The sequence below is a fragment of the Lytechinus pictus genome, chromosome 15 (genome assembly GCF_037042905.1).
Source record: "Lytechinus pictus isolate F3 Inbred chromosome 15, Lp3.0, whole genome shotgun sequence".
NCBI classification, from domain to species: domain Eukaryota; kingdom Metazoa; phylum Echinodermata; class Echinoidea; order Temnopleuroida; family Toxopneustidae; genus Lytechinus; species Lytechinus pictus.
The window spans coordinates 11,858,568-11,874,437 of record NC_087259.1 but is presented as its reverse complement, the minus strand read 5'-3'; the positions used below and the strand labels follow the sequence as shown (position 1 = coordinate 11,874,437).

General features: G+C 35.6%; 1 protein-coding gene across 1 annotated transcript in view; it reads left to right on the top strand.

Moving 5' to 3' along the window:
• Window positions 1-15,870, top strand: part of LOC129277279 (GTPase-activating Rap/Ran-GAP domain-like protein 3) — a 43,871-nt gene that overhangs the window by 16,837 nt on the left and 11,164 nt on the right. Inside the window, exons 4-12 of the mRNA XM_064110180.1 lie at window positions 1,025-1,089; window positions 4,009-4,069; window positions 4,910-5,012; window positions 5,901-5,999; window positions 9,844-9,947; window positions 10,962-11,076; window positions 14,040-14,085; window positions 14,761-14,867; window positions 15,388-15,503. Of these exons, the coding sequence (XP_063966250.1) occupies window positions 1,025-1,089; window positions 4,009-4,069; window positions 4,910-5,012; window positions 5,901-5,999; window positions 9,844-9,947; window positions 10,962-11,076; window positions 14,040-14,085; window positions 14,761-14,867; window positions 15,388-15,503 (816 nt within the window). The remainder of the gene's footprint in view (window positions 1-1,024; window positions 1,090-4,008; window positions 4,070-4,909; window positions 5,013-5,900; window positions 6,000-9,843; window positions 9,948-10,961; window positions 11,077-14,039; window positions 14,086-14,760; window positions 14,868-15,387; window positions 15,504-15,870) is intronic.

Below are 15,870 nucleotides of genomic sequence, written 5' to 3'. Positions count from 1 at the left end.
CGATAGGCAATCATTCGATCATGTTTATTATCGTTTGCAAAATATTGTAATTCGCTTGTAATTTGGTATGATTTGTTTTAATAAAGACCTAATATAAAAAAATATATCCATCGATAGGCAATCATTCGATCATTTTGATCGTGTGTTTCCCACCAAAAGATAATGTTGTATTTAATCCTAAAGTTAAACCGATGAATGATTAAAAATTCAATTCTAGTTGTAAAACGTTCCTTAAAACGTTTTTTCAGACAGTACAAACATTTAATTATCGATAGGCAATCATTCGATCATGTTGATTGTTTGTTTTGTTCTCTAAATCAAGTCATGTCGGTAATGGGGTTTAACGAATGCAGCCTGCATACAAAAAAGGCGTTTGAATGATTGGAAAACAAATTAGTTCGACGTATCTCCATATTTAAATTAAGCGTTCGAACTTAACTTATGGATGTGTATCATGTGGCGTCCTGATTATTATAGGCATACCCAAATTTCAGTTTCCCTTTGAGTTTCCATCATTGAGATCGATAAACTTTTTTGGGGGAGAGTGTGGTCGCACATGATGTTACCTGCTCAATCGATCTCAGTTCATAATTTATTAACAGTAAGATGTATTGGAGAAACATAGCGGAAGTGTTACCATGATAACCGCCATTCTCTCTGCCAGAGGATATGCATTAATCGAGCGAGATGCTTGCCCAGAAACTATAGGACCATCGTAGCATCAGGGGAGGCGCCACAAGGTCGGGGGAGGGGGCAGGCGACGATCGACCTTATGATTATTGAAGAAGTGAAAGAATGAGAAAAAGGGGGGGGGGAATAAAAAAATAAGATTTGGGTCGTTTTATTTTTTAATTCCCTAAATATTTGAAAATAAATAATTAAAACAATACCTTTGGCCCCCACACCATCATAATACCCTTCCTGCGCACCATCATTATCATTAGATGTACGTTGGCTACAGTAAGACCAGAGTTTATTTATCACATTATTTGTTACTTTCTCCATTTTCACATTTCCTTCACAGGGAACACAAAAGATCTGTATACCGTACAACTCAGCTAAGTCTATGTCTGTCAAGAGAATATTAGGGTAAGTATACGAATTTAACCATACAACGATACTGCATATTCATGTAGATTCGAATGAAATAGTGCTACACGACATAGTTCAATGTTTCCTATACTTCGGCTTCTTTTTCAATAATTCTACAGTTAGGTTCGTACTTTTCTTCCTCGCTCATTCTACGGATGTGCACATTGTATATGGCATGTTCCAAACATTTTTTTCATACACGAAAAACATTATTATTAAGTTTTCTAATATAAAGAACCCCCCCCCCCCCCTCTTTCTCTCTCTCAAAAAAAACGACGTTTTTTCACAAAATGTCCTTGGTCGCAAGATACAAAGTCGACATAAGTTTAGAATGCAGTCTGGTGAAATTACATTTCAAAATGTTATTAAAATTATTCTAAACTCAAGGAGGCGCCGCTCATTTGTGAGGAATTCTTTGGACAAAACGTGCTGACTTCAAGGATGCTGCCGTTGCTAGGCAACCATATTGGGGATGAGAGGAAGAAACGGTGAAAATCACGATGATACAATAACAAGTTGACGATGTTTATTTTTTTTTTTTTGCAGAATAGAAGAGATAATCATAGCAAGAAATTCAATATATCCAGTTGCCATGACTCCTACACCGATTATTCTTAAACTAAACACTGCTTAAAAAAATGATATATATATATATGTATATAATTACATTGTATACCTTATTCCCAAAATATTGGAAACTTCTGCTATTTTGGTTCAGATATCTTGCAGAGAATTTTTTCTTCAACAGATGAATGGCTTTAACTAATATCCTTTGCAGAGTTACGGTATATTTAAGATGGGAGCTCCTTGGGTGATTAATTTGACATAGTATTCACCCATTACTGAATTGGCCCCATTGTGATAATCATTTTGATGAAATAAGACATTGATCTCGAGGAATCGCAAAATCACTGGGCTCGTGTGGTCTCGTGGTTAGAGCATTGGACTTATGATCATAAGGTTGTGAGTTCGAATGTCCGACGGCTGCTATTGTCTCCACTTTGATAAAAGAAAAAAAAAAGACCGGAGAGTAATTTCTGTCATTTCTCCGGTCAGCCACTATGTTTGATTATATTACACGTAAAATGTTTCCTATGTAATTGGTTATATCATGTATATACCAGCTTGGCGTTTACCAGCAAAAAGGTTGTCCTGCCGAGTTTATACGGGAGTAACCCGAACAGAAACAAAAAAAACATACTTTCACCGATTATATTGTGTTGCATTTTAGTGTATTGCATTAAATCTACAAAGCATACCCGATGAAGTAAAGCTTCATAGACAGAAAATATAGACACAAAGTCAGAAAGTATCTCCTGGTTGGTTCAAAATCAGTTGTTTCGTAATTGAAGTATCCAACAAAGATACTAGAGTTCAGTTGGTAATATCATTGTGCACATGCATGGCGGCATAAAGGTAATCGTTTGCAATTCAGTGTTTGGGGACAACGATGGAAATGATGATATTAACATTTCTTGGAATGATTAATGTAACTTTATACAATCCATAGTTAGAGTAAGTACTGTTATATATTATGTTTTGAACATTATTTATTGCCCATGATCATGTAACAATGTATAATCCGTAATAAAACTCGCTTAATGTAGACAAACTGATTACTTATAGTAGTACGCTCACTAAAGTTATTATTGTCAATTTCTGTTGATTCTCTCTCTCTCTCGTAATTATATATTTTAATGCATTTTCGTTTCTTGATCATTTCATTTCCCGTGGAACATCACTCGATACGATTATTTAATGAATGGTGATTTTTACCACCGCTTTTCATTATGATAGATACATAATTGATACTTACAGGAATACTTTCCTGGAAATTTTTTTAACGAATTTCATAGTTGCTCTGAACAATCATTATTTGGTTGAATTTCCCAACCACCTTGACACCATGCGCCTCAGAATAGATAAAACAAGAATATAGGCCCATAATTATGTTTTATACGCCATGAATCCTTCTTAAAATACAATTATGCCAAATCAATAACATTCAAGAGACGATTTTCTACTGTGATGGGATTACAGTAAGCATGGTGAGCTAAATTTTAAGCTGTTAATAAGGCAGAATAGCTTAAAGTTATTAGGCTGGAAAGATCATAGATAGTCTGTATAAAGGCCTGCAGGCAAGCCTCATTATGAGTAATTACTCATTTGTATGATGAAAAATTGATTCCATTTGCAATTACTGTAAGGCATATCACAAATCTATGCACTCAATAAAGCAATAAACTTTCAGAATATTTAAAGACGGCTAAAAAAGTTGAAAATTATGATTGGAATATTAATTGCGTTTTATCATTTAAATGATTAAGAAAAAAATACTGAAATTGGTGTGAAGTCCTTTCTTGACAGCTGTAATCATTTTAAGAACCATACTAAAATTCCATGTAAACAACCTAGATTTGTTGTTTTCATAATAATGTTGCTCTGTATCCCTTTTTTTGTAAATAAACCTTTAAAAAATGCACCCTAAATTATTGCATGGGTTTAAAATAAATCATGATCAACTGAAGTTGTAGGAACCAATCGATTTATGTATTTGATTAAAATCCCAAAAGTTTATTCTTTGATTTCTAAAATATATATATCAATCTCAAAAGATCTATATTTAAATACTTTGATATTCAAGAATGTATTTTCAGAAATCAAATCAAATCCTAAATTCGACTAAACAATTAATACAGTCGATCTGGATCTATTTTTCAATCGTTGCAGTTTAGAGTGTGTTTCTTCTTTTATTTAATCTCTCAAATAGTTTATGTAGTTACAGGTAATAAAAATGAATCCTTCAATTATTAAATGGATTTTACTGAAAGTAATAAGGTGGTTTTGGAAATGTTTGAAGGTTGCACTAATTAAATAAATCTATGGATCACTACATGCTTTTCTGTTTATATACAGCCGCTTTAACATCAAAACAGAAAAGTCACCGAAAGAAATCTACACACCAGATATTCAAAAAGTAAGTTCCATTTTAAGCATTTATCATATTTATCTTATCATTTTTTTTCAGGATATGAAATTGAACTTGATCATTATGGGATAGTCATGGTGATCAACCAGTATGCCAAGGCCAATTATGGCCATAATCGATGCTCAGCAGGGGTGTGAGAGTTCAGATTTTTATCTGATTACAGATTTTTTTTGTTTTGATTTTCAGCTTAATTTCAGCTTATTTTTGGCCTTCCTCTGTACAAAAAGTATGGGAGCTCTTTCTATTTCAGACTTTTTCAACACTCTTCAGCTGTTTTCAGATCTTTTTATTTGTGACCACTCACACCCCTGATGCTCAGATAAAAGGGCAGAAATCTGAAAATCCAATCGATATAATAACGGTTTCAGGAGTTTACAAAATAACAGGATAATTGTAGAAAGGTAGAATTGTAGAAATATAGAATGGAATTCCAATGAATATACTGTCATGGAAAACAGGTACATTATCATCTACAGTATTAATAGCAGATGTATGCAAATTTAGAGGAAATTTTCTGAATTATGATAAGCCCATGTTTTATTTTCCCTTGATGATTATGCTACACAAGTTTGTGATAAATGACCCTTTCTCATGTTTATTTTATCAAACACATTACCTGTTCTAAGAGAGGTTGAAAGGTCATTATTTGCATAATCAAAATAAAATATATATAAATCAAATACTGTCAATCAATTTACATCATTTTAGGAAGAATAAGATAAAAAAAATATTGGTAGAGGTGATTTTAAATTATTTTTGGCATTAGAATGAATCTTTCAAATGTCTTCCTTTTTTTTCTTTGATGATGGATATATTTTTTTCTATCAGGAGCTACTTTTGTTGGAGGAACAAGAAGGGTCTGTAAATTTCAAGTTCGGTGTTCTATACGCAAAGAATGGACAGAAGTCAGATGATGAAATGTTCAGTAATGGTAAGACATTCCTTGGTTTCCTTGCATTTTCTACGATTTCTCCCCGAAAACTTTTTAAACTAATGTTGATAGTCGCTACCTAGTTACGTAAGGTGTGTGTGGGTGTGCGTGGGTGTGTAGAGGTGGGTGTGTTAGGACTTGCTATGTTTGTAGATTCATCTGAATCTACAAAAGTAAAATGCCTCTGTATTAAAGTGAATGTTTAGAAATTCGCACTCATCGTGTGCTGATTATCCTCCCAAATGTACAAACAACTATTCTTGATTTCAAGATGAAAGAGAATATTCTTTTTTTTTTTTATCCAAGTCCTAGTAAGAGATAGCGGGGAAAATTCTTCTTCACTGGCAATAGACGGGGTCATACTATACAAATATTTCATGAAACATAGTTATAGGTATAATTATAAAAAACAAGATAAGATAATAACGATAAATTCCGGTAATAAATCAATAATCAGACGTATTTTACCTAGAATTTGTTTTCATAATTCAAGTGATTGCCCAACTCACATCAGTTAACTTTACTATGTAATGTCCAACACCCTTGGGTGCTAAAAACAAAATATTAGGACGAATAAATAGTCTTGGGCAGACATCATATTGTGTTATTTTCATTTGCATTGAAATGTATTATGCCGACAGTATAGCAGAACCGAAGGCATGGATTTATATGCTAACAATAATTAGCATATAAAACCATCACTCAAGATAAGTGGACCTTCTCTGTGGATGCAGTCTTCCCCTAGAAAATGCATATTGCCCATCCTATTGCAAATACCTCGGTTAGCCTGAGCCAGCGGCGTTGGCTATATGCGAATCATGATTATTTGCACGAATAATCGAATGATACTTGATCGATTTATCTCTTTCACGCCTTCATCTCCCGCAGAGCATGGATCAGAGGCATTCCGGAAGTTGGTTGGACTGTTGGGTGAAATGGTTTCACTTAAGGGATGGGACAAGTTCAACGGTGGCCTTGATGTCAAAAGTAAGCACTGCTGTAAGATACAATACCATAGAAATAATTACGTGAAAAGGGGTCCGTTTATTCTGCATGTTCTGTACAATGTTTGTCTCCCCCATTTAAAGTATTTTGTTGTTTATTCTGTGAAACCTCATCGAACACTTCAGGGCGCACACTTCTAATATTAAGTGTGACTACTCTGGATTGAATTAGCCACATTTCATCGAGAGAAGCGACGTCATTAACCAACATAATTTCCTTTGTGAGCAGTGCTTGTTTAAATTTTTTTCACTACTAATCTACAGAGAAAATGAAGAAGAAAAAAAACATTCCTAATAACTTTTATTCTTGAACGTTTGCTGATGGGGTGAAGCATGAATCTATAAAATTTGGGCCAAAGTCTATACACCCTTCAATGGTCTAATTATAGGCCTATTCCAATTTTTATGAACACTTGGTGAAATTCATAAATTGTATCTAGCAAAAGGAGAATTTACTCAGATCATCAAGACTTGAGAATCCGGGAGATGATATGTCATTCAAGTTCATTTTTACAACCGAATTTTAAAACTTTTCAACCTGTTATACTTTGACCATTGCTCAACGGTATAGGATATACATATTACCTCCTACCTTCATGACCTTACACTTGACATCGCAAAGGCTTTGATATAACCAATCTTGCAGACCTGCATGATCTGTCGGACCTGATAGTGGGACTACCGTAGATTTGTTTGTAATTGGCGACTAGAAAAAGACGCCAAAGGCGTTTAAATACATGCATCTTAATCTCGTCCAGCAAGTGAAGCCAGACTGTAGAGAAGAAGAAAAATTGATTCGCTAATGGAATGCAATTGGGCGTTCCATCGGGCTAGTAAGGTAGGGAGAGGAGCAATGGCGCTTGAGGGCATAAGGTCAAGAAGAAATTAGGGGAAGAAAGTTGAGTGTACGAGACCTACGGTGCCTTGGCATGGGTGGTGGTGGGGGAAGGAGGGGGTATAGACCATTGACGCTTCGGCTTACGTCGCAATGTACAATGCCGAAATTAGGGTCGGCATGGTAGAGACCATTGACGCAAGGGCTTACGTCATATTATTTTAGGGAGGATTGACACAGCAAGAAGCAGTGAATCTTAGGCGTTGCTCAAGATAATGTAGGTGAATGGTTTGGAAGGGTATATAGGGATGATGAAGACGAATTACGCCTTAATTGACGTAGGTTGGTGGGTGTGTGTGTGTTGGGGGTGGTAATAAGTAGGGAGGTTTACAGGACTATTAGCCATTGGGTGTAAGAAAAGATAATCATACTAATGAATGTTTGGTGGTTGGGAGTGGTAAAGAGGATATAAAGCGGTGCCGCCTGGGTGCATTTGTCTGAATGTCATGAATACAGCTTTGGGTAAAATAGGGTTAATTGCCTGGTCAGATAGCAGTGAACCTCAACGTATATGTCGATGACATCGTTTGGGAGCTTTAAGGATCTTGAGGGCAGGGGAAATCTTTGAGTTGACTAAGGCCAAATTTCTTGGTTAGAAGATGTCCCTATGGCCGTTATGATTGTCATAGATCCAGTCCAGGATCCCGGGTAGGGTTCGTTGTGTGACAAGTAGCTTCAGGACATTTTGGGAAATGTTATCGAAGCTCATCACTGCATCCCTTCTCTCTCTCTTTCTCTACTCTCCATTTCTCTCTCTCCTATCTTTCCGCCATGTCTCTCTCTACCTTTCCATATCTACCTACCTCTCTCCCTACCCCCCCCCCCTCCCCCTCTCTATCACATTCTATATCTTGTTCTCCTCTCTTGCTTTTCTCTGCTGATGCGTATATCCTCTAGTTATTATTCTGGTACGCTTTAACGATATACAGTGCGTACCAAAAAAAGTTTACACTTTGAAAAAGCCCTGGGAATAAAAAAATATACCACATGTGGGTATTTTTTCACATATATTCTTGGGTTTGGGTCTCAGCTATCCAATGAAAGTAATGTGAGTGAGCACTGTCCATTTTTTTTAAAGCTCGCGGAAATCTGTTTGCGCAGAAATGCTCGTTTTCACGCTGTGTCAAGGGGAAAGGGCAAAATCAAACTTACCCTGCGAAACATTTCTCATACATTTCCCTTGCACTTTTAGTCAATTGAAATGAAACGGATACATTCAAGCATTTTGTAACAATTTTTGCCACCCAAATTGAAATTTCAACACGTAGTAAGCACAACCTTTACCCTTTTTGTGCCAGCTGGATCTGAGGACATAACTGAATCTGAACAAAAGTTCATATCATACATCTCCAGCATTTTTTCACTAAGTTTTTATCATTTAAAGTGGGTTTACATTTAATTTTCATTTAATACCTGTTTCTCCACACTTTTCCCAAGCTTGACAATGATTAAAAAAATAAAAATCAAGCCTAAGCCATTTCATGTAAATCACAGCTCAGTGTAAAGCAAATATCGTCACGATGGCCTCGGTGTGTGGGGAGTGGGGTGGGCGCAATGCACTCTTCGAAGTGTTTTGGGCAAGCTTTTACTAGCTAAATTTCACGTGTTCTTCATGATTAAAGTCTACTTTTATTCGCATAACTATTTCAAAGTTCTCCTCCCTTCCTTACTCCCGTTCCCCTCCGTTTCTTTCATAAATCGTTCGATACTTTTGCCGGAAGGCCCAATCGACTGGAATTCAGACCCATCGAGTACCATGTTTACCGGCATCAGTCATGAGTAGGTCCTCCCAATCAATCTCGCTCTGTGCTATTATGCGTGAAAAGAGCTGTTACCGAGCTGCCCCCTTGGTATTCAACGATCGTCTATCCCAATATCTAGGTTGGGTGGCTCCCGGATGGGAGAGGTTGTTTTTCAGTTTTAGAATATGTAGATTTTCTTGTTGGAGATCATTCGAGATACGGGAATTTATGTCAAAGAGCAAAGGCCTACAAGGAGACAGAATCCGTGTAAAGTCCTTTATTATTATAATCCATATTAACTTTTCCTTGTATTAGCGCTCGTCCAGAATGCAAACGGATGACCATAAGATGAAAGAATATTATTTCCATGAAATATAACCTTTATCCAATGCTATCGAATATTGGCTGTGATTTCTTTTAGCTAAAAGGTTGCCATTAGGTCATGGTACGATCGGAAGAATTATCTGTATCTTGCCCTTAGTCCCAGATGCTTGTCTTTTCAAAACCTTGGTAATCTAATCCTATCAGCTCCTCGCGGGGATATGGAAGGATGACTGTTCAAACACGAGTATAAACTTACATTTAATTTTCATGAAAAATGTAATAGGGATTTGACCATGTGATCTGCTTGCCAGATGTCACTGAAATCCGTATGTTCAATAATTGAACGATATCAGAAGAATACCATGTAAGACCACGGCGCACCCGCTCATATGTTTTTTGCTGTTCTTGTTTTTTAATTTACACAAAAAACATATGAGCCGCGCCCGTTGAAAAAAAAGGAAAAATTGGGAAAACAAAGGGAGGATGAAAGAAAACTATCAATGTCAAACTTAAATATTAGATTTGAATAAACCTGTTTTCTTTCATTCGTATACATCTTAGAAAAAAGTGCGAATTTGAACCCTCGAATTAAAGGGTTCCCGAAAAGGTTCTTTACGTGCTCAAGAAGCTTATATAGTTTTTATAAAGACCCTGAAAGGTTCCAAGTTGGCTGTTTAAGGTGATTAAGATCCTTTGGTGAACCTTTAAAGGTTCCAAATACGCGACAAGCGTAGAACCCTTTAAGAACAATTTTTTTCAAAGAGAGTATTACTTCATTAAGTTAACCAAGGCGTATCATTCGTTTATTTTTCTCTTCATTCATTCATATATTTGTATCGGTAATATCTTTAATTTCATTTTTCTAGATAACACCACAGGTACAGAATCAGTTTACACAATGTACGAGGGGCATGAGATTATGTTTCACGTATCTACCTCGCTGCCTTATTCCAAAGATAACCGACAACAGGTAAATGATTTTATTCCGTTTCAAATCCGATGTCTTCATTGATCAAAGTGTGAATTCGTGCCAAAATGGAGTTACAAACATTTCCATGATAATTTTTCTATTATTCAGATTTCTTTTCTCTTTGTGTTCTATTGATTTTCTTTCATTTTGTCAGAGGGGTGTGTTCGCTTTCATAGCTATATGAATACAATGTCAAAGTGATATACAGGGGCCGCAGAAGCGGGGGGGGGGATTCAGCCCCCCCCCCCCCACTTTTTTCCAAAACCGTGTACAAAACGTAAAAATTACCATATGATTGTGATTTTTGCATGGTCAGCCCCCCCCCCCCACTTTGAAAACGGCCCCTGATATAGATTTACATCATTGACAATACTTCGTTTTATAATGGAAAGAAACACCCATGGTTACGTAATAAGGAGGGCGGTTGTATAATAACTATATTTTCAGAATATTTTATTTTTATTATGAATTGTAAAGGTTACCCCCAAAGTGTGCATCATATCTTTCAAATTTGTAGTCCAAAGTGTAAAAAAAATGTCATGATCCTGAACAGCTCGGATACTTCGCTCATTTATTTCGCTTGTATGTATTCTTAAACTTTTATCTCCGCGGAAAAAGTTACTGCGTATTTATACGACCACGCACGATCGATTTAGATCTCTAGATCATCATAAACTGCTTCATAAAAAGTGCCAATAGATTACTGACAAGCTGGATTCTGTTTCTCATTACAAATTCACAGCTGACTTAGTTAAAGTATATACCTTTTCACAAATTATTCATCATACTATAGGCCTACATATCTCGTAACCAATGGAAATTGTTGAAAGAACTTTGATATTACATTTTAACGATTTATTCTTCAAACATCGCTGCAAAACACAGACTCCAAATACAACGATGTATTCAATGAAGCAACTTTTAGGTTACTGAAGCCATATAAATTAATGCGTATTACGAGAAGTGGTAATGCTAGGTTGCGAAATTATTCATCTAATCCCATTTGTTTTGCAGGTCGAGAGAAAGCGACATGTTGGCAATGACATCGTAACTATCGTCTTCATGGAAGCAGATGACCCGGAAGAAGAAGTTTTCTTCAAGCCTTCGATGATCAGGTCACACTTCACACGTATCCTTTGACCTCTAAACATTATTTCTCATTTTATTAGGCTCATAAATTCAAATGAATATAAATTGCATGTTCAGGGTCGACGTCAAGGGGACGGGTAAGGCGCCCGGTCCTGATTTTTCAAGTAAAGTAGAGGAACAAAAGAAAAAGGAGCAGAAAAGGGATAGAGCAGAAGTAAATTTGACGAAAGTTGTCAAAAGGAGAGGTCTTGGCCATCTCACTTTAATTGATCCCTAAGATTCAATTGAGTAAAGATTATAATGTCACCTTTATCTCCAACCCTCATTAAAGTGTTGTGTTGTTTTTGTGGGTGTAATTTAATTGATAAAATGTTGTCACGTGTATTATTACTAAGTAGTAATGTCAAAAGTAATGTATAAAAAAGGGAACCTTATCTACAAGCATTCTACTTCTAAGGTTTCCTCCACTTTTCCGTTTTTTTATGTACTTACACATGTATTAATATGTAGTGATTAAGAATGCTTGCTATCTATACTTATATAGTCTACGTGTGTAATGGTTGCTCAGCTTAGTTATGTCAGTTAAGTTATCAAAGTTTTGTAACATAACGGATTTGTGGAAATAAAACCTAAATGAAATGAAATGAAAATATCCTCATCCCTTAGCCCCCTCACATCAGGCGTCAGTTCCAACACCTCCCATTTGCAGAGGGGCATCTAACTTGTTAGTTCTTGGGCCCTAGTTTCATTAAGCAACTTCTGTTCTTAAAGGAAGGTTTGAGATTCGGATACCATACACCCTGACCTTTCAAAATCCGAGTCCCCCCCCCCCCCCCACACACCACCGATAGGGTCTATACACAATTTAATCAAAGGGAACTGACCATAATCATAGTAGAAATTATTTTTTTTTTTTTGGGGGGGCAGGGGTGCAAACCCTCTCCCAACAATTTTTTTTTGAAATTTTATTGTGTATTATTTCATGTTTGATTTTCTATAATATCTCGCAAATTGGGGCTTTTTACGAACCAAAATCATTACACACGAAATCATTATAGGGTTCCTATGGATCTTATTTGTTTACAATGAACTTAACCCTAGAATTTTCTAATACCCCTATAGTAATTTTGCTTCAAAATTGTTCCAATTATGAACGGTATTTGCCCCTGCGATATTTGAATTGCTAAAGCTATCTGCCTCGCTATAATGTTTACTCGCAATATATTATATCCGTAATTTTTACCTCTTTCTTTAAAATCCATATGAATGGATAAAGTTCTGTGCTCTATAATCCTTTGAAAATCTGAAGATCTTCATAATAATGATGGAAATATTTTTGTTCATTAAACTTTTTCTATTTCCTCCGGGAAGACTTCCGGATTGATGATTGAAAATTTGTCCGTCGATAATTACTGTGGGAGTTCTGGGTTTTATTTTCAAACTCCGTGCATCATAATCCTTGCAAGGAGCTAGAGACATTTTAACATGGTGATGAAAATTACTTTTATTAAACTTATTCGATCACGTTTAATTTCCTGTAAAAGAAATCCAACAATTATTGAGAATAAAAAGTGTTTTCCATCGTGAAAAAAATTTGCATTCAAATGGGATTCTGTTTTGTCCCAGGATATTTTAGGATTTTTAAATGACAAATTGGTTGTGGGTGATTGTTGAGAGTATGAATTCGTTTCCCTGCATTCTAATTCTTTTATTAAGGAAGAACTCTCAACATAATAATGAAAATTGCTTTTATAAAACTTATTTTTCGTTTAATTTCCTGCAAAAATCCAATAATTCTTTCAGAATGAAGCATCTGTCTTTCTTAAAATGAATTTCTCATTCGAATCGGATTCTATTATCTCCCAGAAGAGTTTAGGATTTTGTGAAAAAGTATTTTTTTGATAATTTTTGTGCTAGACAGTATATTTCAATTTTTTCTTCTTCAAGACCGCATAGAAAACAATCCTAAAAGTACTTTGTACTGTTATCATTTTAAACTTTAAAAAGTAGTAGAATTGGAGTCAATATTTACTTAGTTCGAATATCAATAAAGTCGTTTTATTTTCAACAATTAAAAAAATTAAGAGTTATATTGTGTGCTATGTGGCACGAACGCGACGCCAGTCCATTCCGGTTAAGGTGGGGGATGACAAGATGCTGCAAGACAGCATAAAGATGGCATCATTTTTCGCAAATGAATTAAGTACTTTTTTAATTTCTTCCAATATCCCCTCTCCTCTCTCCTCCTCTCATATATATTTTATTCACTACTTGGAAAATTAAGAGGTGACCGCCTTCTTCCCCACCATTTTGCAGTGGGAGATGACACGGCCATTAGAGTTAATAAAAGTAGCTCCATTTCGACAGGGACTCCCTGTATAACATGGGTTTACTGGGAAGAAAGAATAGAGGTAATTTTATTACAAATTAATTTGATCAGGAATTAGTGTGGCGGGATTCAGCTCCATGTCGATTTAAAGTAACTCGGAAAACGAGTCACATCACCTGCCTACACAGGGGGGTGGGGGGTCGGTCTATTTTATGATGGCCCCCTAACAGTTTGACAAGTAAGAACCTAAAGGAGAAAACTTAAGGTGAGAAAATGAAAAGAAAAAGGGTGAAATATGATATCATTTTCTGAACACTACCTCAAAATCTATCACAAAATCATATTATTGTACTAAGAAGGTTAGAAAAAAATCTCGCTTGCTTGCTCACTCACAACTTCATTGAAATTTTGTACCATAGGCCCACGCCATGTCTCGCCCCCTTTAATTTTTTTTGTCTCAGGCATTACGATACTGAATCACAAAACTCGGAATGGTGTTGACTCTTATCTGACGCCATTTAGAGTCAAATTTGACTCTGCAGAATTATTCATTCATTTTATCCATCCCACCTTATTAAATTTAAGAATAATCATGGTTATGAATAACATCTTAATGAATAAGCGATGGATAATTCCTTGACGAAACTTCTTCTCGACGAATTTTCATCAAATAGACATATTTGCATTGGTAACGTACAACAAAATTGAAGATACCTATAGGTAAGTTTTATACTTTATACTGTTTGGAGAAATATATGTTCCACTATTATGTAATCATGCCTGAATAAATAAAATAGATACAAAATATATATTTATTTCAATGTGTTAACAAAAGTAATATATTGTTAAATTTAAAAATGATATTCATATTTTGATTACCCTTTGCTTGATTAAGAAAAAGTTGCATCAGTTCAGCTCATTGAAAATGCAAGCAAAATGAACATTGTAATATTATTGATATATATCTAACACAATATTTTCAGTGGGCAGGGATCGGCTTTATATACTGTTGAAAACGAGGGCCATGCATGCCTCGTGCGTGGACGCGGATCCAGGGGAGATGGCGCGAGCTCGGACGACGGGGTGGGGGGTAGTGGGGGTTAAGTTGAACATAAAATAGTTCCTTGTGGTATGAACGAAACAGGTTTTTTGGGAGGGGACACCCTTCTGTTATGCTTGCCGTTTAGGGGATTCTACATGTGAAAATATAACCTATTTGGAAGATGTATAACCCTTTCTAAAGTATCATTTCCAATTTGTGCATGTACAAAAAAATACAACGAAATTTCACAGTTTGGGGGCTTCTCTCCTTGTAATAAAATCTGGATTCCGACCCAAAACTGTATATAAATTTGAATGTTTATGATATCTGTTTGGAATGTGTGTCTATAATAGGTTACGAGTGTATTCTGAAGAGTCCGTGCCTTTATTTGGTCCACCGCTGCCTGCTCCTGCTGTTTTCGACGACCATCACTCGTTCCGAGATTTTCTGCTCGTCAAACGTAAGCCCCCCTTAAGCTTTCCTACACTGATCGATGGACTACCTTCCCCCCTTCATCATTACTTATGCATATAGGTACTCTTAAAAAAACATTTAAGAGCCTTTCTGAATTGTTCTGTCGTGATTGATCATGATTCGTTTGGTTTCTTATTCATACACAAAGGTGTATACTCATCCATCTGATGTTCATGTATTCACTGATTTGTCAACTTATAATTCAATTAAGGTATCAAAAATATCGTCGTTTCAATTATCTTTTAAATTGTAATATGGTTTGGGATGCACATATAAATGAAGATATCATAGAGGTTCATCTTCCACCGATGATTTGATACAGCACAATGTTATTTTCATGCTTTTAAACCTTTCAATGTATCATATCGGTGATGAGACTATTATTTTTCATTTTTACTTGGGGTTCAAACTTAGTTCAGGGTTCGGAAGATTCAAATCAATGATTTCGTGGTGGCCTAATTGAAATTCCTACAACTTGTTTACTTTTACTTTGATTGAAAATGCAGTCATTAATGGAGAAAAAGCTGCCTTCAACACGCCTATCTTTGCCAACAAGCGCCAACGAACATTGGAAATGCTTATCAAAAACCTACAACAAGATATGATGCAAGAAACGAATAAGGTATGGATACTTTATGTTAACTAAAGTGAATTTGTTGTTTTAATTTTAATATTTTCAAGATAAAATCGTAACAGAGATAGGGTATGTCATGATGTAGAATAGTAGATACAGTAAAAGATGAATAAACAAGGAATAAACAAAGGAATGTTTTATAGGTTTTTTTTAATACAAAGTTTCTAAAATCTTTATACGATGGCCGATTTTAAAGCTTGAACTGGTGCAAATATGCAATCCATACAATTTGTGGTCACTTTGGCTCCTTCAGTCTATGATGTTTATTTCCAAGTTTATACCAATAAGTCAAGAAATTAAATAATATGAATTCTAAGCATAAAGTCCTTTTACCCTTCATAGATTCCGTTATCTA